General features: G+C 40.6%; 1 protein-coding gene across 3 annotated transcripts in view; it reads right to left on the minus strand.

Moving 5' to 3' along the window:
- Positions 1-1,935: 1,935 nt before the first annotated feature.
- Positions 1,936-26,748, minus strand: part of ATH9 (ABC2 homolog 9) — a 274,795-nt gene continuing 249,982 nt past the window's right edge. For 2 of the 3 annotated variants that reach the window (XM_089439643.1, XM_089439645.1), the window contains 2 exons: positions 2,910-3,023; positions 1,936-2,423 (listed from right to left, as the gene is read on the minus strand). In XM_089439643.1, coding sequence (XP_089295769.1) covers positions 2,193-2,423; positions 2,910-3,023 — 345 coding nt within the window. In that variant the 3' untranslated portion in view covers positions 1,936-2,192. The remainder of the gene's footprint in view (positions 2,424-2,909; positions 3,024-26,748) is intronic. The other variant, XM_089439644.1, reaches the window with a different exon arrangement.

The raw sequence follows: 26,748 nt of genomic DNA on the forward strand, positions 1-26,748 counted from the left end.
GTGATGTATTTTTACTTTGCTTGATTAACTTCTTTCATTTATTATTATTAGTGTTCTATATGATCAAACAGCTACCAAATCATAAAAAACAATGAAATAATAAAACACAAAATATAAGCGATCAACCAGGGCCAAAACCTCTCCAACTGAGAGGAAAACCCACCAGAATCCTTCTTTTCTTATAAAACTTCAATTGACGAATTCCAAGACCTATGACTCTTGACCAAGACCCTCCAAGACCAAGTCATCCTTCCTTCTTGATGAGCCTTCGTTACACATCTTTCCAGCAACAGACTTCGACCTTCCAGGAATTTCTCCAACAACAATTTATGCAACGTCAACCTAGTAGCTTCAACAACTTTGACCTAGCAACTTCACAACTTCGACCTTGATGCAGCTTCAGTAATTTCGACTTAGCAGCTTCGATCTAGAGGCAATTTCACAGCTTCGATCTTGGCCTCACAGTTTCGGCCTTGCAGCTCCACAACTTTGATCTTGCAGCTTTATAGCGTCGACCTTGCAGCTTCAAAGCTTCGATGCAGCCTCAAAATTTCGTCTAGCCCAGAAATTGTAGAAACCCTAACGAAAGAGAGAGAGAGAGAGGGGTCAAAAAACTTCGATCTTGATCTTTTTCTTCTTCATCGTCATTTTCCAACTTCTATCTTTAGGAGATCAAACTTGCTTGAGTGAGTGTGCAAATGAGGTCGAATTCCTTCTTATTTATAGGCTTGTGAGGGGTATGAATTGCTATCTTGAGGCCGATTTGTCCCTTTATGTAGGCCGACTTGATCTTTGGGCCATGACGAGGTATTGGAGGGTCTTTTGATTCTATTTTGACTCAATAAATTTTTCTTTACAATATGTAACATTCCCAAATGGGTCTTCAATACATGACAATGACTCAATTGACTTTATGACAAACCTAGAAGCACTCAATGGGAGCTTGCCCTAAAAGTAAATTTCCCTTGAGCATGAAACTCGTGCCTCAAGAACACAAATAATAAATTTATTTTTCACTTTTCATTAAATATATAAAATCATGATTACATATGCCATTATGAAGATCGAACCTAGTTACATATTTCAACATCTTCAACTATAGAAAATTCTCCTATTGTCATTTTCCTTCTTCTTCGGCCCATGTGACTATCTCACAAAAATATGCAATATTACTCTTGCAAATTATTCAAAAAATATCTTTCTGAATTTCTCTCTCACTTGTGTTGTGTCTTCATCCTCTCCCTTAGGCTAATTTTATAATTCTCCATAGGCCAAATCCCTAATCTCCAAAGTGACTGAGGGCTAGGATTAAATCCTGGCTTTCTTTGATCAATGGTGGGGATTAAATCTAAGTCAGTTAAATAATTAATCATTTATCCTGAGAAAAACATTAATCCAAAGTCTACATTAATCAAATAATAAATCAATGTACTTTTCTGAAATTAAAACTTGGGAAGGAGACCATATTAGTTGCTTGTCTTGAACAACCTCCTAAAGAGGACTTCTTTTCCTGCATGCAATACACCAGCCTATGCAGAAGGCCTTTTGTAACTACAAAAATCAACATATTATTTTATATAAATATCATATATGTAGTACTTCACTTTTTGCCTAAATCTGGTATCTCTCTTATTTTTCTATATATCATTTTTTATAACTGTTGTATATTGAATCTCTCTTTCATATGGAAGGATATATTTTTATTTTTGGTTGTGTACATTTTTTGGCAAACATATAGTACGATTATATTTTATTATAAGTACTATATTTTTTTGAAGCTGACATATGATAGTGTAAGTGTTACCTATGTGCGTGACAACATCTCACACACTGGAATGGCGTCTTTAAATGCAATACGCAATAAACAGACGCAGACTGACAAATTTTTGCTAAACAATATTGTTTGGATATAGCAGTTGTCATCATCAAAGAAAATTGTGACAGAAGACATTGCTCTCTTATGATTTAAAAATTGTTGATATGAATGGCACTGTTATAGATACCATGCTTTTTCTGAACCAAAATATTGAAAAAAATTATATTTCAATCCATGCAACAGAAAATTGCATATATGTTTTCAGAGAAATTCGTTTCCTCTTATTCCATGTAAAAAAATGCCCCCATGAAGGTTCTCACCTTAATGGAAAGAATTGAATCCCCGGAAATACAACGAAGTATAAATACCTGCTATACTACAATATCTGCTCTCTGAACCCCAATCTTATACCAAATGAGCACAAAAATCTTTGAAGACTTATTAGACAAGCAGCAACTTGTAAAGCAAGGAGACGAACTTCCACTTCCAACTTATCTAAATAAATACTCAAACGTGACCAAATAGGTGACCCTTGTGACAACTGTAACTCCGCAGCTGCCATAGATGAGACTCTCCCAATGATGACATACGTGTTAACAGATGCTCCCTGCATAATCGAAGACAAAATTTAACGATGTGGGGACAAGAACTGATCCAACTTCCACAAAGGGGCAACAGAAACAGCTCAAGGCAACTAAAGTTGGGAAAGTGCCCATAGGATAACGATTAATAAATTACTTCAAATTCTTCTTTCATGAGTATTTCAAATCCAGCGCATAACTTTGTAATTCCCCCTATTCATTTTTCATAGTTTTAAGTTATTTAAAAAAAATAAGAGCTAGTTGCTTATTCTTGGGTCCTTCTACTGGTTCTAGAGATTTTCCTTGAGCAATGCAACAAAACGCTAATAAGTGCTCAATGAGGCATATCTGTTAAAGAATTAATCAAATGTAGGCAATGATATAAGGTACAACTTACGATGCTTCCAAAAATAGATAATACAATCTCATAAGAAAATCCCATATATATAAGAAATGAAACGCTGACAAGATTTTGCTTTTTATTACATTTACAAATAGAGGGGAAGAGATACCAGGGCATTATCCACCGCACGTAAGCAGTCATTAGTCTTCAGAAGCAGTAGAATTACACGAGGAAGTCTCTTTAAAAGCTCTGAAATTTGCATGAAATATTGTGATGCATACATCTGTCGGATCACCAATATAAAGAAACTACTATCAGTCTTCCAACTTATTTACTGCATCTAAGTCCAGTTAATTCTCTGATGGTCAATTACATCTACCAGCTTCAACAAAGGTTATCTTATACTAGTTTTCATTAGAAAAGGTGTAATACATGGGCATACAAATCATGAATAGGAACAAGAAAACCATGTCATGATTCCTGACTAAATCACATGAGTAGCAAACTGTTTGTACATTGATTATTTCACTTATTGAACCAAAAGTGTCCATCCCTTAATAAAGACTGAAATTTTGTTATATCTATCAAAGACAACAGAAGATCAATGTAAGAAGTGCATGAACCCATTATTAAAGAATTCTGACTACCTACATCTCAGCTTAGTGCCAAAGATATTATGGAAGCCAACAATGTGCATCGCTCATATCTAACGTGTCCTCAGTATTTCATATATAATTGTATACTCCCTTAATCAATGGGAATAGTCAATTGCATTTAAACCATATCGATGACACATACCTGTCTCTGTTCCCTTAAAAATAGGACCCCAACTCCCCTGAATTTGCCCAACACTTCAATAGCTAACTTAATACACTGCCAAGCTATCTGTTGGAAAATGTAACTATGTTCGGTCTTCATTAATGTACTTGAGTCATCATGTAATGTTCTTGTCAAACGAATAAAGAAAAAGAATTATTATTATTGCTATTGTGACTTTTAGAATTTATTATAAGTCTATAGAGTCATTATACTTTAAAGAGACCCTTCTTGGGCTTTTGAATCATGTAAAAAAGTGAGGTATTGAGTCAGAGATGATTTATGTATCCTCCACACCATGTCAGCCTAGAAGAAGATCAATTCGGCCTAAGGACCCTATTTGACCCACAAAGAAGCCTATAAATACAAGCTAGTCGAAGTCATTTGGAGCATCAACTCTCAAGGAAGCTCGATATCTCAAAAGTAGCTGGAAAAGTGAGAAGTTTGTTGCCGAGAAGCCGAAAGAAGTGCGAGTTTGGGGAAGTTTAAGGAGAGGAAGAAAATCGAGATTTTGGTGCCTCTCTATCTCTATTTCGTGGTCTGGATTGGGAGATTGAAGTCTCCTAAGTTTCATTGTTGCCGAAAGTCGTTTGTTGTCGGAAGTTGTTGTCTAGTTGAAGATGCTTGAAGGGGTCGAAGATCTCGAAGGTTGACTTGGTGTGGAGGGAAGGTCTGGTCTTGGTCTAGGGTGAAGAGTCTCAAAGAATACTATTGAAAATAATAATTATCTTGACCGGGTTTTCCCCTCGAGGGGGGTTTTGCCTTGGCATAGTGCCTATATCTTGTGTCTCTTGTTTTGTGATCTTCATACACACATAATATGGTAATTGCTTGATGAAAGATAAGATAATAAAGAAGTAAACAAAGACAACACATTCACAAGTAATTATCAAGAAAGGAGAATCAAACTCTAATATAACTACTTTGAGTTTCCAACACTATCTACCTAGATTATGCAATCTAACAAAAATTACTATTTGCAGAATCACAATTGTGTGGACAACAACATTTAAAATTGGATGTAGGACATTTAAATTCATCACTTTAACCTACAAAAAATATCAGAGAGATACTTATTATCTTCACATTATTATGAACATTGAAACTAGTTCCCAAGGGAGCATTCACCTCTTAACCACTCAACTTGAATGCCACCACCCAAAAGCTGGGCTATAAGATAACAAGGGCACTGTGATGTTCCTACTTAGCAATTTTGCTAAGTAATTACCAATTTCGCCAATTTTGAAGTTTTGCCATCACAGACTTAGGAAAAGTGGGTTAGGAGGACCCCACTTGGCATTTTTTACTTGAGAAGGCTCCAACATAGGAAAAAGAAGGCAAATCAACTTATTAGTGGAAAGTGGGGGCCACCCCAAGAGGAATACGCACCCCTTGGAAAAAAGCACACTTGTGGACAAAGAAAGAGAGGAAAATGGGGTCGATGTATGGGGCCCACATGGAGAGAGAAAGCTCAATGATAAATAATAGGAGAAGACATCATTTGGGGCTTTTTGATCATTTGACAAACAAACTCTCTTGTACTCTTGAACTATTGAACCAAGTCTACGAAGTGTTGTTCAACACCGAGATTTCTAAGGGGACATCTCACCTCCTTCTTCGGTGGACTTTGAGTGCCACCCGAGACGAGTCATTGTCACACTTGAGGAGTTATTCCAAGAGACATTCAGGGAAATCCAAGTTGCATTTGGAGCAAATTGGGCGCAGAAAAAGGGACCACGCACTCTTGAGGAGAGATAGTTCAATACATAGTTCATTCCAACTTTTTGGGGGCACATTACCTTGCCATTTGGCAGCATCTTTGTAGTAGTTTGGTGGGTTGATCGGGTGGTCATTCCTCAAGCCGAATTATTCTTCCTTAGGCATATGCAGAAGGAGTTTCTTTGGACCTGTGCAGTAACTTGAGGAGGACACACATGGGGTAAGGCTTGACTGAGAGTTTCGGGTTGTGTTTCACTAGGAAACATAAGGAAAATTGTTGGAGGATTTGCTTTGCATTTTTGGAGGATTTTGGTAGCAGAGTACCTGGTGATGTGAATTACCCAACTGAAGGAGGAACTTGCTCTAATTAGGGGTAATTTCGGAAGGTTGGAACTAGGGCCAACCCTTTCTAGGTCTTTGTGGGTTTGTTGAGTAGAGCCCAAAAATAATTTTACAGAATTTTCTGAGCACTCTAGAGGGGTAAAACAACAGTCTTTTTCCAGCCAATAGTTGCATATTTCCAGCACCAGTGTCGAGCTTGAAGATGAATTACTTCCTAGCATCCAGGCAGCACATTTTCTCACCCGGTGTTTGTCTACCTTGCTTTAGCAAGCCTAGGTGCACATATTCCACACATATATTGTACATTCCTCTTTGATAATAAATGGCTCAGCTTGGCGCAGTTTTTGGCTAAATTTATGGGTGTCTAATTGCAAGTTGAATTTTTGTGTTGGATGTGGAGTTTTTGTTTTGATTATCACTATTATTCCTAGTAGGAATATTACAATCACTCACAAAAATCCTTCAAAGGTGGTGCCATTGGGTTCAAATTTCAAACTAGACAAGGAAGATGAACAAATGGAGCAACCAAGAACCCTCTGGCATCCAACACACTGGTATGGGTTACAAGAAGTTGCCTTTGCTAACTCTTACTCTAGTACAGGCAACCCTCCATTAGTGTTCACCACTGGCATAGGAAAAACCCTCTACCAATCCTAACCCACTTGTATGGGTAGCGTTAGCCTGCTCATTGTTGCAGGAAGCATTTATAATCTGAATTTGAACTATAACTTAACTTGGGAACTACGAACAAAGTTTGTACACGCACCAATAATCTTCAAAATACTTCGACGACAAAGACATCCATTTTAGGATAAATAATGTATATTGAATATTATATAAAAAAAATTGATATGATGGTGTGAATGTTACAAATGAGACCTGCTTATATACATAGGCCATGGTCATGTCTTTTAGACATGCCTTCCCATTAAACTAACAACTATTTAATTAATCATTATGATTATTTATGATTTACATTTGTTTATATTTATTTTAATTATTCATAACATTGCCTTCCTCTTCAAAAAGCTTTGTCCTCAAAGCTTTCTAGATGAAACGGTTGGATCTCTTTTGTCATTTTGAATATTTTCTCGACTCTGAACTTTCATCTTCGTTGATACTAGAAGATATGATGCTCTGAGTGATAAACAAAATTGTCGAACTGAGTATGGATTTAACCATCCTAGATTAATCTTTTGTGGAATCTTCCGATCACTGGAAATTTGCAATGAATGGTTATCATAGGACTACAGTTTGCAAACTTAAGCATTCCTTGGAACATAAATATGTTGTTTTCGTTCTAAATGGTTCAAATATGTAGACTGACTTAGTTGTCTACTCGTGTGATTTGGATGTCAATAAGATGTTTTTTTGGTTGGATTTCCCCTTATCATGTGTCTGGCAGTTTCCTGATTTACTTCAAGGACTGTTGTTGTTGAGTTGACTTCTGAATCACCACTTGGAATTTCCATTGTTGGAACTACAACATTGAATATGTTTTAACTTCTATTGGTTCCTCATCTTCCTGAGTTGTCAGATTTACAGGATCGGTATTCGTTCTTCTTTCTTCCACTTGGACTGAAGACTTCGACACTTCTTTCGTGATAAGTTTTTCTAAATTGTTTTTCAATGATTTCTTATCATCCTTAACTTTCTTAATTTGAATGAGTAGACTTTGATTATGGTTTTTGAGACGTAAAAGTTCCTCATTTTCTGAGTCAACTTTATTTTGGCATACAAGCTTCTCATCTTTTAAACACTTGATTTGTTCTAATAATTTTTTGTTAAGGTCCTTTAAGCGTAATTTTTCCTCTTCTTTCTTTGATAGACTTTCATTGAAATTTCTTGTCAAAACCTTCTCAAGTAATTTTTTGTTATGGCCTTAGATGTCAAATTTCTTCATTACTTTCTGTTGATTCTTCATAAAACCGATCTTCAAGATCTTTCTACTTCTTTTCTGATGCCTCATTCTTTTGTTGAAGTTTTGTGTTTTATTCTTTTAATCTGTGTTTGGGTATTACCTTGATATTCTTCCAAATTAAACAATCTTTGACATTTTGGACAAAGTATTTGTGTGATTTTTGAAAATCAGTGAATATTGATCTTTTGTTTGAAAAAAATGGACATCTAGACCAAAATGTAGAGTTATGTATGGAATCCATAGTTTCTTTGTTCAGCTTGGACTCCATTTTGCTTTGTTGATAATTCATAAAAATAATCTAACTAAAGACTTGTTTATAGGTAAATATTTTCAAGTTTCTTTGAACTTTGTACTTCAAAACCCCTTTATTCTTTTCTTTTTACCTTCTTAAACACCTTGTATTATGCCTTTCCTTGAAAACTAGGGGAATTAAATAATTTAATTACTTTTTTTCTTCTTTTTTTAATTATAACTTGAATGCCCTTATAATAAACTTATTTGATGCCTTGAGAATATTATATTCCTTTTTATTTTCTCAATCTTAAAAAAGTACCTTGATACTTTCCTTGGCTATTACTCTTTATGTAGCGTATACACTTATGCTTTAATAACACGAGATTCCTTCACTTTGAGGTAAGATTGAAGGCTTAATCTAGCTCAGATCAGCCCTACAAACCAGCGAAGGGGAGCTCCTTGCAAACCACACTTAAAAGGACCTGCTTTGGAACAGTTGAGCAAGACAACAGTATATTGTAAGAAGCCCTAATCAGACCATGGGTATATGACAATGCAGCTTTCTGAGTCATATTCATGTTTAAGGTTGGATCTTCTAATTGTCAAGTCATTTTGACTTTAAGTTATTGTACTCTCTCTCTGCTGAACATTGGATATTAGTAATAAGAAGATTTGATCAAGGGTTTTCCCCATCTTGGGGATTTTCCCTGGCTTGAGCCAATTTATTATGTCCCCTTGTCTTGATTTGTCTTCGTTATTTATTGTACATGTTCTTTTCTCAGTTATTGTCATCATGATAATGTTTCGCATGATTGCTAATGGTTTAATAATTAGGCTAATAAGAAAATTGAAGCTTCTGTCTTAAGCAAAGAACATGTTATCCTAAATTAACATGGTATCAGAACTATGGAGAGGACAAGCCCAAGCAAGAGTATAAGCAATCTCTAATAGAAGATCTCCTCGGTTTAAGCCTTCATGAACCGAGCACCTTGAGACATTAAATCAATTCTGAGTATGATCTCAAGCCATGATCACTATGACTAAGTCGGAAACCTATTCAAAGAGTCGGTGACAGTAGATCCATCTCTCTAACTGAGTTTGGAGACTCTCCTGTGCATTTACTTGCGGAAGAATATCCTGTATAGAGATCAAAATCTTCTAACTCTGAAGATAGGGACGATCCACTATGATGCCTTGCTTCAAAGATTACAGTACTTGTTTTGGAGGACCAAAATCTTCAGGCATAAAACTGCTGTGACAAGTTTCATGCCCAGGCATTTGCATCTGTATGGTATCTCAAGATCAACGTGGATCAACAAATAACATTGTTTTAAGGTCTAGCCAAATTCGAATTGTTCTGTGAAGATCTCATTAATCATTGCAGACCTGTGAACAAAATCATGACTAACCAATCAGTGACATGCTAGCTCATTTATAGTGACATCTTCACTAGTATTATATTTACATTTGAGGGAAGTAAAGCTGACTTGACTAATCAATCTAAGCCAACCGCACTCGTTAATGATTCAGAATCTTCGCATGGTGGAAGCTGCATTGAAAAGACTGGCATCAATCCATTGCTTTCAAAGGACCCTAGTGTGAATACATATATAACTTCAGCTCAGATTAAGCCAACACGTGTAGTCCTAGAGAAATCATATTGAAGTGATTACAGCTTCAGATGATGGTCTTTTATGAGATTTTTTTTTATATACGTATTCATCTGCTTCAACACCATTGTCTTCAGTAAGGACAGAGTGCATCATTTACTTCACAATAGATTTTCATCATTCTATCATCCTCATAGCTGTAAGGGCTTCAAGCTTAATTATTACATCAGTTTGAAGTAGCTGGGTTTTGAAGAGAGTCATTTCAAAGAATTAGATATTTGTTGATCCATGGCTGAAGTGTCTGGAGCTTATTCCCTAAGGCTAATCTGAGAATTTAAGGTTGATTTGTGATGTCCTAATCAGATGCTCAGTATACTAAACCGACACACATCTGTGGACATACTTTTGTCTATTCTAAAGCATAATTCTAAGATTTCGAAGATACTGTTTGCAAGGAACAGTTCTTGTACTTAAAGGTTGTCTAGGGTAATTATTGTTTTGATTTGGACACTTAATGAATGATGGTTTAATGGTATCCATTGAGCATCTGTGGTTTCTTCATGTGTGAAGTCAACATTGTACATCTGTTGACTGCTCTGGCATCTATATAAGCCTCTAATTGAATAAGGGTAAGAGGTCTTTAAGGTCAAAGATCCATCTTCAATTTAGGCAGAAGTATCAGTCCTTAAAGTGAAGGCAAATCATCTGAAGCAATATTAGAGGTACATCATCTTCACCAAGTCAGATCAAGCATCAAAGGACATCATCCTCAAACATTTTTATTACATCAGTACTACATCACATGAGGTATGACCTTTGCATGAGATAGGTACTATTGAGATGGCATCATATTTGTAGTCAGATCTATATTGGCATCAACATATATATATATATATATATATATATATAGTATTGGTATGTGGCATCCTTGTAAGTCGTAGTCCAGAAGTTGTTATGATATTTTGGCAAGTCATATCGAAATTCTGATCAAACTGGGATCAAGACAGGGCCTTGGACATTTATCTCTCTATTGAACTTTCAGCTCCTCTTCAAAATCCTCATCGAATGAATAAAGGAAGAGGAATACCTTGTTCTTCAGTTGTGAACAATAGCATCAATGCATCTGTACATTCTACTGAGATAAATGATGTCAATATTCAATGACTTGCACATAGACATAATCAACTCAATATCAGTTAAGCCATCTTGTGGAGATTTTCTGTCTTACCGTAGCTACGTGCATCAAGAAGTGAAAGCATCTGACTCTAGTAACAGCATGAATCCTCCTCCTGTTTTGAGAAGAAAAGAAAATTGAAAGGTTTAATACAGTAATAGGAATCTTCAGTAGCAGACTAAAGTATCTGCTGAAGACAAGTCTCTAGGATAAGATCTTGAATTTCTCAAAAGGAATGGTCTTCCTGAAAGTATGAAGAACTGTAGTTTTTAAGGATAGAACCCTGTGCCGTGAAGACTCCTGGTTATATGCGGCATCAGTTCTACTATTTGTGGCACTGCCCTAGGTATAACATCTCAGCATATGCAGGTCAGCATCATTCATGTTGTCTTTTCAGTCTAGTAGTCGTGATGATATATTGATGACATTGTTATAGTCTTGTCTCACAATCAAGGTTGTGAACAAGACAAATGTAAATCGAGGATATTTGATCTTTTCATGTGGTACAGTGGATGTTGGCATCAGTAAGCTAGAGTTCATAAGGATTTGTTGTGAAGAGTTTAACTCTTGTAGACACATCAAGTTGTCACCTTGAGCAAGAATCTCAATATACAGTCCTGATTTGCAAGAGGAGGTTTCAGTACTAACAGTTACATCATGGTTTGTCAGCGGTATAAAGGTTGGCTGGCAGCAAGCATATTTATTCTTCAGTTTCATAGGCATCTTCTTTATAATCATTGACAGCAAACAAAAGTATAGTGACACTCCTTTCAGCAAGGAAGATTGCAGTTAATGGCATCATAGGTATTGACTCACAACTAACTCCAGCATCCCAATGTCATTATTCTGACTGCCTACAGTATGTATCTATGCAGCTGTTGTTAGTAAGAGAGGTTTCACAGTTTCTGTTGAAGTTTCTAAGTCTAACAGTTAGAAACCCTCCATGCACTTTACTGATTTATTCCTACCTACTTGTTCTGTTAATTAACAATTTATTTACCATGTAAATACTGAAAATAAATACAAGTGCATGCTCAACACATTACAGATCATCAACTGAAGGAAACAGAAACAAGCACCAAATGACACCGTTATTTTTGGAATAATGTCCCAGGAAAAACCCAATGCAGGAAAACTGGTGCAACTATCTGAGGGTTTTATTATTAAGCAGTGCTTTTCTGAATACACTAGGTGCCAAACTGGCTAACCCAATAGAGATAACAAATATGGCAGCAATACCTCTCTTCGGAAACAGGTATTCGGAAAGCCTACTCCACGAAATCCCTCTCCAACACAATATGAAGCTCAACTTCAGCCCCACTGGCCTCTGCGTCAGCCTACTGAGGCTCTACGCAGCCTCTCTGGCTCTTTGCGTCACTCCTACAGCTTCTGCGTGGATGATGCAGGCCCTTCTGGCTTTGCGCAGTCTCTACTGCCTCTGCGTGGCTCCCTCTAGCTGTGCCTCTGCCTCTCTCTGCTTCTGTGCTGGTCTCTCAGCACTGTCCCTGCTTCTCTGCCTCGTACTCACTGCCCCTCGCTGTAATTGATCACTAATTCTATCTCTTAGCAAACCCCGCTCTAGAGAATAGAATGATTGATCACTCTAGTGTATTCTCCAAGTGACTCTCAAACTTCCTCTTATACTTTTCTCAGCCTGAAACCCTCTGCGTTAGCCTACTGAGGCTCTGCGCAGCATCTCTGGCATGACCCAGGCCCTTTTGGCTTTGCGCAGTCTCTGCTGCCTCTGCATGGCTCCCTCTAGCTCTGCGTCTGCCTCTCTCTGCTTCTGTGTTGGTCTCTCGGCACTGTCCCTGCCTCTCTGCCTCGTACTCACTGCCCCTCACTGCAACTGATCACTGATTCTATCTCTTTGCAAACCCTGCTCTAGAGAATAGAATGATTGATCACTCTGGTGTATTCTCCAAGTGACTCTCAAGCCTCCTCTTATACTTTTCTCATTGACAAATCAACGACCGAGATTAAGTCCCTAATCAACGGCTAAGATTAGATCTGGCTTGATCCATGTCTTTTGGACCATTCTAACATAGTTTTATATTAATTCACATTAATATTTTAATTTCCCTAAGTTTAGACTTAGGGACTCCATTAAAAATATTAATTATTTTAATATCTCCCAAACTGTTTAGAATCTTCCCAAACCCTTTCTAGGTATTGGAGATCTCATGTGCCCTAACCTCTCCACCAAATTTCGTGGCTAGAGCACATCCGATGCTACCCCAAATCAACACTCCCTCTTAGCGAGGACTGTGCTCTAGCAATACCCTTTACTAAGTATCACCCTGATTATCTGGCTTCGGTCCCTGTGTTGATGCTAAGCCTGCTGCCCATCATCCTCTGCACTGTTGCATCCTATACTGTTGCCCATAGCTCTGCCACTTCCATTGTTGCATCTGTACGACAGCTCCCTTTGCATCTGTATTGTTGCCCATGGCCCTACCACTGCCACTGCTACGTCTGCGCTGCATCTCCTCTCATCATCATGCATCGTGTTGCCCATAGCACTACCACTGCTAACTGTTGCACTGCAACTCAGTTACTGAGAAGTAAGTAGTTGATCTCCCAACTCTGACCTCTTTGTTAGGCTAGAGTACTCCTAATGCTAAAGCTCCCTCTACCGCTGACAAGTGCTCCCTCTCTGACCTCTGTGATACTGCAACAACTCCCTACATCTAGCACCGTTGCACACCTCTCTGTGCCATCCTGCACTGGTGCAACACTCTCGTGCCTCTCGCACTGTTGCAGCCTACTAGCCTCACACTGTCCTGGGAATTCTACACTATAGCTCTCTATGTCGCTTCATCTGCATCCGTCTATGCCAGTCCTGCTACTCCTCTTCAGGGCTCCCATAGCATGGTCTAATCCAAGAGGCTGGGTACCTCGAGGATCCTACCCCTCATCGTCTATAGTCCGTCTGACTACAGCTCGATGTCTCCCCACTTCCGCTCAAGTGGCGCGTGCGCACTCATGGGACAGTCATCTTATGTCTCCACTTCCTTCTCTGCCCTTGTTGGCATTGCCTTGGTCTCGGAGGTCTCTCCCTTGTTCTTCTTCCTTGGACACTGGGTCGCATAAAGACCTAGCTCCCCACAGTGGAAGCATTTGACCTTGGAGAGGTCATTCTTCTTTCGTTTCTCTTACTTTCCCTCAGATGTTAGGGCAACATCCTCCTCCTCCTGCTTGACTCTGATCCCTTTGTCGCTGCTTCCCATCTTGCTTAGCTTTCTGATCTCTTCTTGGTGAAGGGCCAGCCACATTTCCTCCCAATGTGGAAGGGTCGCTCTGCCCAGTATACTCTAGACAAATACCTCCCAGTCTTCTGACATTGCATTCAGGGTTGTTCTCGCCATCAATTCCCGATCCGACGTGGCCCCTATGGAAGTCAGTTGATCCCAGATCTCATTCAGTCAACCAAGGAAGGTGTCGATCAGTTCTCCCTTCTTCATCTGGTATGACCGCAACCGATTTTCTAGTAACATCCTTCTCTGCAGAGAAGTATGCTGGGACAATTTCTTTAGCGCCTTCCACATCTCATTTGTCGTTTCCTTCTTAGCAATGTGTGGTACTACATGGTCCTTGACCCCGTCAAGGATGATGCTCTTGGCCCTCGCCATTGCCTCCGCGTACTTGTCATTATCAGTTGGTTCAACTGGGATCGCTATCGTCCTTAAGGCGAAATGCTTGACACGATTTCTGTCAAGTACGGATAAGATTTTGGCCTTCCAGACTACGAAGTTTGAGGTTCTATCCAGTCTGTCTTGGTCTCTTACTCCATGTAGTGCCATGCTCCTCTTCTACTTCCCTCTTGGAAGTTCTCGATGTGACTCCCTCTGAGCCTTGATTTCCCCCCTGGAAACCCTTCTATCGATGTCGAGATGCCCCCTAATCTGATCATCTATGCAACTGCACCACTAATCCGGATTTCTTGACTAGAAACTCTTGGTAGTAACTCCCTCCCCCTTGGCCTTGCCCTGTTAAGTACTGTTCTAAATATAGTACCCCACCAGCTCCACTCTGCAACTTACCAACTAAACCCCAATAACCGAACAGTGAGGGCTCCTAGGCTCTGCGCAGTCTCCGCATCGGCAAACTAGCTCCCTCAACCAACTGCGTCAGCCCTCCTGGCCGTTGCATGGCTCTGCATGACCTTGTCTTTGCCTCCTTTAGCCTCTACGTAGCCTCTTCTTGGCTCGAACTTGATGATGCAAGCACTGCGTCACTCCTTCCTTGCTGCTTTGCTGCTAGAGACAGCTTCTGTCACTCGGGACAGTTGTTTTCTGTTGTTGCTGCTTACTTGGCTGATGTCCTCAATTCTCCTGTGATCTGTAACCATCCTCTGATACCATGTTGAAGTTTCTAAGTCTAACAGTTAAAAACCCTCCATGCACTTTACTAATTTATTCCTACCTACTTGTTCTGTTAATTAACAAGTTATTTACCATGTAAATACTGAAAATAAATGCAGGTGCATGCTCAACACATTACTGATCATCAACTGAAGGAAACAGAAACAAGCACACAAATGACACTGTTATTTTTGAACTAATGTCCCTTGAAAAACCCGATGCGGGAAAACTGGTGTAGCTATCTGAGGGTTTTATTATTAAGCAGTTCTTTTCTGAGTACACTGGGTGCCAAACTGGCTAACCAACAAAGATAACATATTTGGCAGTAGTACCTCTCTTCGGAAACAGGTATTCAGAAAGCCTGCTCCACGAAATCCCTCTCCAGCACAATCTGAAGCTTAGCGTCAGCCCTGTTGACCTCTGCATTAGCCTGAAACCCTCTGCGTCAGCCTACTGAGGCTCTACGCAACCTCTCTGGCTCTCCGCATCACTCCTGCAGCCTCTACGTGGATGACACAGGCCCTTCTCACTCTCTACGTAGTCTCTGTTTCCTCTGCGTGGCTCCCTTTGTCCATGCCTCTTTGCCCCTCTCTGCTTCTGTGTTGGTCTCTCGACACTGTCCTTGCCTCTCTGCCTCGTACTCACTGCCCCTCATTGCAACTAATCACTCATTCTATCTCTCTTAGCAAACCCCTCTAGAGAATAGAATGACTGATCACTCTGGTGTATTCTCCAAGTGACCCTCAAGCCTCCTCTTATACTTTTCTCATTGACAAATCAATGGCCGAGATTAAGTCCCTAATCGACGAATAAGATTAGATCTGGCTTGATCCATGTCTTTTGGACCATTCTAACACAGTTTTATATTAATTCACATTAATATTTTAATTTCTCTAAGTTTAGACTTAGTAACTCCATTAAAAATATTAATTATTTTAATATCTCCCAAACTGTTTAGAATCTACCCAAACCCTTCTGGGTATTGGAGATCTCATGTGCCCTAACCTCTCCACCAAATTTTGTGGCTAGAGCACACTCGATGCTACCCCAAATCAACAGTTTCATCTTCACAAAAACTTCTTGTCACATCACCTTCTTGCAACATGATAAAGTCTCATCCCAAAGATGAAAGTGCGATGAGTAGAAGATCTTGATTTTGGCATCTTGGATGCGTTAAGCCAGGTCCTATAGGTATGGGTGCCAAAAAGACCCTTCCTCATCTTGGATTGGGTAAATTGATACATTAGTAGTTGTCATCTAGCAATGAAGGATCATACAGTTGTGTTGAAATAATCTCGTGAGAAGCTTTTGATTGAGAAGGACCATAATCCATCTAAAGCAAGATTTCAGAGGGATCTAATAACTTTTCTTGACCGATGATTTTTTATGGAAGCAAGTAATGTCAAGCTATAATAGCTCATAATTTTATTACCTTCATAGCTACATGTAAGTTGCTTGATTATGATTGGATGATTTTTGGCTCACGGATTAAAGGATTAATAACAGGTTGTGGATAGCTCGATGCCATGTTTTGGGCAAGGTTACTTTCCCAATATTCAGAGGGAACTATGCTTATTGATAATGTGTGGCATACATAAGAGGAAGTTGAATTCTAAAATCAATTTTATCTTCCTTCAGATCCTACTATGAGGATTATGGTTGAACATTGACCTCTGGTAGCTCCTCGGGGCTTGGGGTACTAATTGAGCTATGAGCAACCATAGGGTGAGTGGTTCACCTTCCCCTATTGGCGCATTGTGTACAAGGTGAGTGATTAACCTTCCCCTGTGATACCCCATGATGGTTGACATGTGTAGGGTGAGTGGTTCACCTTCCCCTACAGTTGATGACACGCGTGTAGGGTGAATGGTTCACCTTTCCCCATGTTTGATGAGATATGCATAGGATGAGCGGTTCACCTTCTCCTATGGCATATGAGCAGGATGAGGTCGTTCACCTGTGAAAATTCCTCAATCTGAATCCCTACTGCAGCAAACTGATGTTACTTCTCCTACTTGTTATTCCATACAAGTTATTTACTGTGTTCTATGGCAAATATCTAAGTAAATACTAATGTAGCCTTCACTTAATTAAAAATAATATGTCGAAAAAGAAATTGAACAAGAAAAGGCACAACACAAGCGACACAGTTATTTTTGGACAAATGTTCCCGGAAAAATCCAATGTAGGAAAACCGGTGCAACAAATCTGAGGGTTTTTATTATTAAGCAGAAGTTATTTCTGAATACAAACTGCCTTCCCGGCAATCCAGTTACAGAGAATACCACTCAGCAGAAGAAATTAGTGAGATTACCTCATTCTATACTGCAAGTCCCAACTGATCCGGCAGCTGAACCAATGAGTCCCCGGCTACCACTGCGTTGCCCCTACGCAGACACTGCATGGGCCTGCATCACTTCTCTGCTGGATCAATTTGCTCTCAGGAGTTTTGACTTCAGCCCTCCTGGCTTAGAACATCAAACCCCTAGCAAAATTTGGGACTTCTGCTTGGAAGGCACAACGTTGCTCTGCGTGATCCCTTCCTTGCTCTGCGTCACCCTCACTGGGCACTGCAGTGCCTCCTCTGCGTCTTTCTCTACCTCTTTGTTGCATATTCTTGGCTCCAGAGAAGATTTTCCAGCCAAAACTATATTTTCCCCTCTCTGCGTCATCACCACGAAACCATTGCGCTGCTCTTTGGCTCAGCAATTCAATCTGACTAATCAACTCTCTGTGTGTGTTTCAAATGACCCTCAAGCCTCCTTAAATAATCTTCTAGTTGACATTCAACGCCCCAGATTAGAAGCTAATCAATGGCTAAGATCATTTCTTCTTGATCCTCATCTTCTTCTAGAAGTTACACCCACAATTTGATTAATACCCATCAATTATGTTAATTTCCTAACTTTAAACTTAGGGACCCATTAAAAATAATTAATTATTTTAATAAAACTGTCGCCAGGTGGAATTTTCCAAAATGCTTTCTGGGTTCTTTGGGACGCATGTGCCCAAGCCTCCCTACAAAATTTGAGACTTAGACCACATTCGATGCTGCCAGAAATCAACACACCCTCTTAGCCAGGAATGTGCTCTAGCAATGCTTCCCACTCAAGCATCACCCTGACTTCATAACATCCTCCTCTGCGCAGCTGATGTCTGACATGATGTCCACCAACTACTGTGTTAATGATGCAATGGTATTGTTGTTGACACTGCCACTGTCAACACTGCATCCATACTACAACCCCCTCTCAAGTGTTGCATTTGTGCTACTGCTAGCACTGCCACTGCTAAGACTTCATCTGCACTGCAATTGAAAAACATCACAAAATATGAACAAGTGTTCAGCATAGATGCATCTCGATGCTGAAGATCTTACTGATGCTAGTCCCACGCTATCCCTCTTAAGCCACTGCGATGCTACTGCTACTGCACTGTGCCTCCCTGCACTACTACAACTCTGGACTACACTGGTCAGACTTGGCATTCTAGCCACTGCATTTGTCGCTCCAACACTCCTCTGACACTGGTCCATCCTGCTACTTCTGATTTGGGCTCTTGTAGCAAGGAATTGATCTAAGAGGTGGGCTCCTCAAGGATCCTGCCCATCTGTAGCTCTTTCGAACTACAGCTCTAAATCAGCACACCTCCCTCCTGGAGGTATCTCGGTTGTCATGGCAAACTCCTCCTTGATCTTCGCAGGTGCATCCTTCAAATTGTGCTTCTCATATTTGTCCTGAGAGGACATTGTGTTGCGTAGTGACCCATTTCACCACACCTAAAGCCTTTGATCTTCGAGATGTCCTTCTTCTGCCTCCGCTACTCCTATTGCCCCTTGGATGCAAGGGTTGCATTCTCTTCCTCCTTCTTGGGCTTTGAACCACTATTGTTGCTTCTGTCAAGCTTACACTTGACTAGATCTCTCCTCAACTCTTCCTGCTTGAGAGTTGCCCATATACTATCCTAGTCTGGCAAATTTGCCCTGCACAAGATGCTCTGCACAAAGACTTCTCACTCTTTTGAGACTGAGTTTAGGTCCAGTCTCACCATCTCGAAACATTGAGGTGTAAACCCCACAGTTGTTAACTCGTCCCGGGTCTCTTGAAGGTTCGTGAGGAACGGATCAATGCGCTCCCCCTTCTACCTCTGTGTAGATCTCAATTTCTGCTCTAAGTACATCTTTCGTTGCTTGGAAGATCCTTGATACAGTGTTTCCAAGGCATCCCACATCTCCTTAACGGTCCCTCTACTAACGACGTGACATACCACGTGATCCTTTACTCCATCAAGGATCATCTTCTTGGCCTTCGCCATTTCTCCCCTATACTTCTTCAATGGATCTGCATCTATAGGCACAGCTACCACGCTATCAACATAGGTCTTGAGAAAATGCTCATCTAGAAGGGGCACGACATCTTTGCCTTCCAGATCACATAGTTGGATGCCCTATCCAACCTATCCTGATCTCTCAACCCACTGGCTGCCATCTCTGCAATGAAACTATCGAACTGCTCATCTCTCTCTCTTACTATTGCTGCTCAGGAATAAGAAAACGGAATTCTTGGCGAGAAGTCTATTAAGGAAAAATTCCCTCACTTTGCTTCTCTCTTTTCTGACGTCTTTCAGCCCAGCAATCTGTCTGCTAAAAATTGCGTCCCACTAGCTCTTTCCTCACGCTAAGGCTCTGCGCTACTCCTTCTAGCTTGGCAACATTTTGATCTAGAAGCCCTTCCTCTCTGTCAACTCACTCAAAGAGAGACTTTCCTCGAAATTTCAGCCTTCCCAGCCTGGACTGGGCAATCCCTCTAGGGGATTTGAACTGCTGCCTCTTGCAACTATTCGACCTCCTTCTTTGCTCAGCGTTGGGTTCTCTGGCACTGTTCTTCTTGTTTCACCTGCACTCCTCTTATACCATGTGAAAACTCCTCAACCGAAATCCCTACTACAGCAAACTTATGTTACTTCTCCTACTTGTTAATCCATACAAGTTATTCACTGGGTTCTACGGCAAATATCGAAGTAAATACCACTGCACCCTACACTTAATTCAAAATAATATGCCAAAACAAGAAACTGAACAAGAAAAGATACAACAAAAGTGATATAGTTATTTTTGGACAAACGTCCCCATTAAAACCCAATGTGGGAAAACCGTTGCAGCAGATCTGAGGGTTTTATTATTAAGCAGAAGTTACTTTCTAATACAAACTCTAGATGCCTTCCCGGCAATCCAATTACAGAGAATATAACTCAACAGAAGAAATAAGTGAGATTACCTCACTCTACACTGCAAGTCCCGGCTGATCTGGCAGCTGAACCAATGAGTCCCAGGCAACCTCTACGTTGCCCCTACGCAGTCACTGCTTGGGCCTGCCTCACTGACTTTCAGACACTGCATCACCTCTCTGTTGCATCGATTTTCTCTCAGGAGCTTCGACTTCAGCCCTCCCAACTCAAAATGTCAAACACCCAACAAAATCTCGGACTTCTACTTGGAAGGCACTACACTGCTCTGTGTAAGCCCTTCCCGGCTCTGCGTCACCCTCACTGGGCACTGCATTGCCTCCTCTGCGTCTTTCTCTACTACGTATTCTTGGCTCCGGAAAAGATTCTACAGCTAGAACTAATCTTTTCCCCTTTCTGCGTGATCACCATGAAATCACCACGTTGCTCTTTGGCTAAGCGAATCAATCTCACTAATCAACTCTGTGTGTGTTCCAAATGACCTTGAAGCCTCCTTAAATAATCTTCTCGTTGACATTCAACGGCACATATTAGAAGCTAATCAATGGCTAATATCATTTATACTTGATCCTCGTCTTCTTCTAGAACTTACACCCACAGTTTGATTAATACCCATTGATTATTTTAATTTCCTAAGTTTAGACTTAGGGACCCATTTAAAATAATTAATTATTTTAATAAAACTGTCTCCAAGTGGAATTTTCCAAAACGCTTTTTGGGTTCTTTGGAATGCATGTGCCCAAGCCTCCTGGCAAAATTTGAGACCACCACATCCGATGCTACCAGAAATCAACACTCCCTCTTAGCGAGGAATGTGCTCTAACAATGCTTCCCACTGAAGCATCACCCTGACTTCATAACATAATCCTTTGCGTTGTTGATGTCTGACATGTTGTCCACCAACTACTGCGTTGTTGCTGCAATTGTACTATTGCTGACACTGCCACTGTCAACACTGCATCTGTACTACAAAACCCCCTCTCAAGTGCTGCATTTGAGCTACTGCTAGCACTGCCACTGCTAACACTTCATCTGCACTGCAACTAAAAAACATCACAAAATATGAACAAGTGTTCTGTTAGCGCTTGGAATTCACCTAGGCTGAGATAGACAAACTCTCAAGGCTACATCAAACCATTTCACCTCGTAGCTAGCCCTACGAGGTATGAGAAGGCTCTCTCGGGTCAGATTCGGTAGATCTTTCAATATGATAAGCTGACCAATTAGGGATAAAGATTTTAGGCTAGTAAATTGATAAGGGAGGTTGATTTAAAGATTTTTGGGGTTTTTGGTGGCAATTGGAGGGAGTGCAATTCAGGGTGCGGGGATTGGGCTCAGTTTTCGCAGGGGGATCTTTGGGGCAAGGTAGGAGTGAGTGCTGATGCCTTAATCTGAGATGGATGATCAGGAATGATAGAGGAGGAGCTAAAGAGGGCAAACAACAATTTTGAATCCTCTTTAGACAGTGGAAAACATAGATATTGAACAAAATTAAAAGCTGAGCATGGCATGCATGAATTCAAACTTTATCACTTCATCTGTTCAATTAGCAGCAAAGAAAGAGATGGAACACATAAACACACTTACAATAACATGTAGAGAACACACCATCAACACAACAATCCACAAGAATCCACAATGATGTCTGCAAAACCCTGGCCTTCCTTTTCCTTAAATTGCAGTAATAGATGTACAATATACAATAATGCTTCTCCCACAAGAGTCCAACCATGAAAATGAGCAAGAGAAGGCATAATATAGACCATCTAACTCCTTTCCCCACCTCTAGGGGTCGAGCTCAGCTTCCTAGGAGCAGTTTGAACTGATTCTAAACTAAGCACTAGATAATAGGTAGTCAAACAACTTGCCTCTATTACTTAGCTAACTTATCCATGCATTAATTATTCACTTTTTACATCAAGGAAGCTTCTAGAAGGGTAAAGAGAGATAAAATCTATCAATGTGCCATGAAAATTATACATTCATCCATCATCTACAAGTAAAAATCATCAACCAAGGTGAAAACAGTGTTTTCTGGCCTGAAAAGTCAAAACTGCCAAATTCAGCTCGAGTGGTCGCGCCCCTTTGCAGCAACTTTTGAGTGGGTTCCACTGGTCCAAATCAGGTGCAAGATGGCTCATTGGAAAGCTTGGTCTGTCTACTTTCCATCCCAAGTGGAATTTCTGGATTTGGAGTTGATTTGACCCCTCAAAAGTCAATTCTCCCAAGGTCACTTTCTGCAACTCAAAAAGTGGGCAGAAAGTCAAAATTTTGATGTATTTTGAGCTTTTGGAGGCTCAAATCTCAAAATCAGGCTTCTCCCAAGTATAGGTAATTTTAGTCTTTGCATAACCTTTCCAAAAATGTCAACTTTTTGCAATTCCGAGCAATCCTCACGAGTGGTCGCGCGGGGGGTGAGACCACTCCATAGGCAAAATCCTGTAAATTTCCAAAAAATTTCCAAAATGCTCCAAAACTCTCGAAATTTTTTGATTTTGCTGCTAGATGAAGGCTAATGAGTACCATGGTGAGTGAGGGATGCCTCAGCCAAGATACGGAGTGGGTTTGTCCTTTTCTTCTTCTTCTGGGCCTCTGACAGCTTCCTTTGGAGAATTTTCATTTTAGCCTTGCAAACATGCAATCTTGCCCAATAGTGTGTTTTCATGTTGCGTAGCAGCTCTTTGTCACGATTTGCCTTCTCCAACAATCTCTCCAAGTGTGCATTCACACTGATAAGCATGGACTCCCGGTCAGCAGGCAATGGGTCACCGGGCCTCCTACGGTTCAAAGTTCGATCATTGCGGATCCTCCATAGCTCATCAAGTTCTTTTTCTTCTTCTAATTGTTTGGTGCGCTGTTCTAGATAAGTGATGGTCCATTGAGCCATTTGGAGCTTTTGCTGCAACACGAGGTTCTCCTCCTCTCTCTGCCTGATAATCTCATAAAAATCTGAAGAAGGAGAGCGGGCATCACGACCAATGAAATCATCATGTGTATCACCAGCTCTCTCATCCTCAATCATGGGCTGCTTGCCCTCTCGTACTGCCTCTGTTGATGAAGAATGCGACGCCCCTTCCACCTGGTGTGGAGATAACACTCGCTGATCTGAAGAAGATGACGAGACCCCGTCCACCTGCTGTGGAGAAAATACTCGTCGAGCTGCTACAAATAAGGTCCTAGGACCTCTCTGATAGGTGACCCGAGGTGAAGAAACCACATGTCTCGAAACAATAATCTCGGGCTGGTGTGATGGACCTCCCACCTCATGAATGACCTCTGGCTCTGGCTGTGGCTGTGTGAAGAACTCACGGGAGATAAAATCTGCCCAAGAAATGCCCTGCTCGCTCAGCTGATGGGAAACAACCAGCTGGATGAGACCATGATGACACAAGCTCCTGAACTGCTGAGCTGGGGACTGCCTCTGAAACACGGACACCATCCTCTGAATGTCATGAAAGAGATAAGCCGGGATGTTCATCATCCTCACCCTGGTGAAGTGCATCAGCATGCGGATGTGACAAGCAAATACCCGTGAGAATCTCCCCTCGCATGTGAAATAGTGCATGATAAGCCGCATGATAGGAGCATACTCCTCTCGGAGGAATCTGAAAGGAAAGTTCCCTGACAAGTTGTGTATGTATGTTGGCCTGACATATGGCTCAAAGTAAACAAAATCCAGCCACTTGCGCTTTGGCCACACCTCACCCACATTGGGTATCCCGGTAGCCAATGAAATAGCCTCTGGAGAAAACACAAAATTCACCCCTGCAAGGGTGACCTGCCCGTCATGAAGGTGTAAAACAAATAACCGGGCCAGCTCCCTATGATGCTGAATCTGTGCAAGCCTCTCGCAAAACTGATAGCATGACATGTACTGAAAGCCAGTCACTGCCAATGGGCAAGCCTGCAACTCTGCCAAGGATGTGGGCTCTTCTCTCTTGTGGTGACCACCCTTGCCACCCTTACGAGGCCTCCGCTGTGTCTCAACCTCCGTGGATGAAGATCGGTCATCACCTTGCTCATTAGTCTCAGTGGTTGATATGATGTTATTGAGCAAGGTGGAACAAATAAGCCAAGATGACTGCTGCCCTGCCTGCAAAATGCTGAGAAGTATGCTGTTTTCAAGGGGAAAAATCATGAGGGAAATGTTAGGGGAGGGAATTTACATAAGGAAAGGGAAAATATATATAAACAACAGGGAACTTTGAAGGAAATAATCACATAATGTCAAATATATCATTCTATCTCTCATCATTTGCAAATAAATACTTTATTAGGGAAAATAGATGTTATGATCACCAAGGGAAAGGACAATATAAATTTTCATCATGGAAGGAATGAGGGTATGATCATCAGGGTATGAGGTAGCATCAACCACAAGCAATTAACAGGCTGCTCCCTTTTATTTTGTCTTTGAAAGCCTTTCATGAGCATACTCTGTTTTTTTTTTACATGTAAAAATGGCCATTTGATGCTAATGGAAAACAGGGGTTTTGGGTATTTGATCATAGGGGAGGGGAAGGGTTTTTATGACAGTTTGAAAGGGAAAAGGGATATTTTGTATCAAGGGTATTAGGGAGATGGAGGGAGAAAGGAAATTCGGATTTTGGGACTGGGGAACACATTAACAATCTCTGCCAACTATACTTTATAACAGCAGTTCCTTTAACAATGCTGGCAGCTTCATGAATGCTTTTTGTCATAGGTGAAATAAGGTTTCATTTACATGCTTTGACAAAGGGAAAGGGATTTCAATTGCATAGGGACTTTTAGGAAGAGATAGAGCAATTGAATTAGGGTTTTGGTGAAGGGAAGGGTAGAAAAACAGAGTTTTGGGATTAGGGAGATGTATCATGCCCTTGTGCAAACCCTAGCACAGCAAACTGTTCCTTTTTGATAGCTAGCAGCTGGTACATTTGATAAACTTTGTCATGATTTTCACACAGCTTCTCACCTTTGATATTTACAGCAAGATGACATTTTTCTTTTGTTTTTTATAAGGCTATGCAAGTTATATTTTTTATTCTGTTTTTGTGTGATTATAAGCATGCCTTGTCATCATTTTCTTTTCTTTTTACTATATTTGTTTTCATTCTTTTGCTGTGCAATTTACATATATATTTGTTGTATGACACAGTACTAGGGTTTGGGTAAGTTTGTATGGGAGAAATTAGGATTTGAATAGGGTTTTAGGGAGGAATTGGTTTTTTAGGAAAGTGAATTGGGGTTTAGCATTACTTGCAAATGAGATTGAATAAATTAACACTCTGACATTTGTGCATAATGATGGGAAACCATGGAGGGAAATAAAGGAATAAAAAACCTTGAAGAACAAACAATAACCCTAGCATAATGCTTGCAAAACAAACAATCACTTAACCTATCTTTTCATTAATTTCTCATGATAAAAATGACCATAATCATCCATTGAATCCATGGCACAATTATTAGCAATGCAAAGGAGGCCTACCTCAGAGAATTCACGAGCAATCACAAAAAGTTGTGAAGTTTTGATGCGTTCTGGAGCAAACTGGCCGAGTGGTCGCGCACCAGTCTCGAGTGGTCGCGCCCGACCAATTTAACAAAGAGAATTGGCGCTGGAGTGGTCGCGCACCTCCCAGGTGGTCGCGCACCCTGGTGGAGTGGTCGCGCACCCTCAAAAAGCCTGAAAACTGCTGAAACTTATCAAATTCGCCCTCTTGCCTCTCTCCTTGTGTTTTCTTGCCTTCAAATGCACAATGAGTCTCTTTTGAGAGGGAATTAGCCTTTATATACTCACATTTGAAAAAATTAACTTGAAAAACCCACTTTATAATGTTTTCACTTTTGCACTCTTTTTAACACTGTTTTTGAGTTGATTTTGTCCTGAAATTAGCTTTTTGAGGCGTTTGACTCTGTTCTTTTTGCAGGTTGACCATCTGATGGACTGTGGCGAATGAACCAGGGTTGTTGCCGGCACTTTTGAAAACTTTTGAAAATTTCTTTATTTTTACAAATTTTTCATGACCTTGAACTTAAAAACAGGGTTTTTAAATACAAGGCATCAAATGACCTGTAGCTGATGAAAATAACAATGAAACATATGTACATACCTCCTTCTGGCTTGCTGGGCACTCACTGAACTTGAACTCATGACCTTGCATTGATTTTGACTCAAAACCCTAGACCTAAGACCTGGGACCTCTAGACAAAAAACAACATGACTCAATTTCATTGTGGTATGACCTGATCCAGCAAAGCCAAGAAGGGAACAAAGACCAGCCCTCCATTCAGTTTTATGGCATGCCTAGCAGGATGCAAAACTGACACTAATGAGACACCTACCTATGCATATGCAAAGAGCTATTGATCACTGATGGAGGGCTCAAGACCGACACTAACATGTTCAACATAGATGCATCTCGATGCTGAAGATCTGACTGATGCTAGTCCCACGCTATCCCTCTAAAGCCACAGCGATGTTGTTGCTACTGCACTGTACCTCCTTGCACTACTACAACTCTGCACTACACTGCTCAGACTTGGCGTTCTAGCCACTGCATTTGTCGCTCCAACACTCCGCTGACACTGGCCCATCCTGCTAC

Source organism: Pinus tabuliformis, chromosome 9, assembly GCF_031772625.1.
Source record: "Pinus tabuliformis cultivar Carrire ecotype Pingquan chromosome 9, CPIR1, whole genome shotgun sequence".
Lineage (NCBI taxonomy): Eukaryota > Viridiplantae > Streptophyta > Pinopsida > Pinales > Pinaceae > Pinus > Pinus tabuliformis.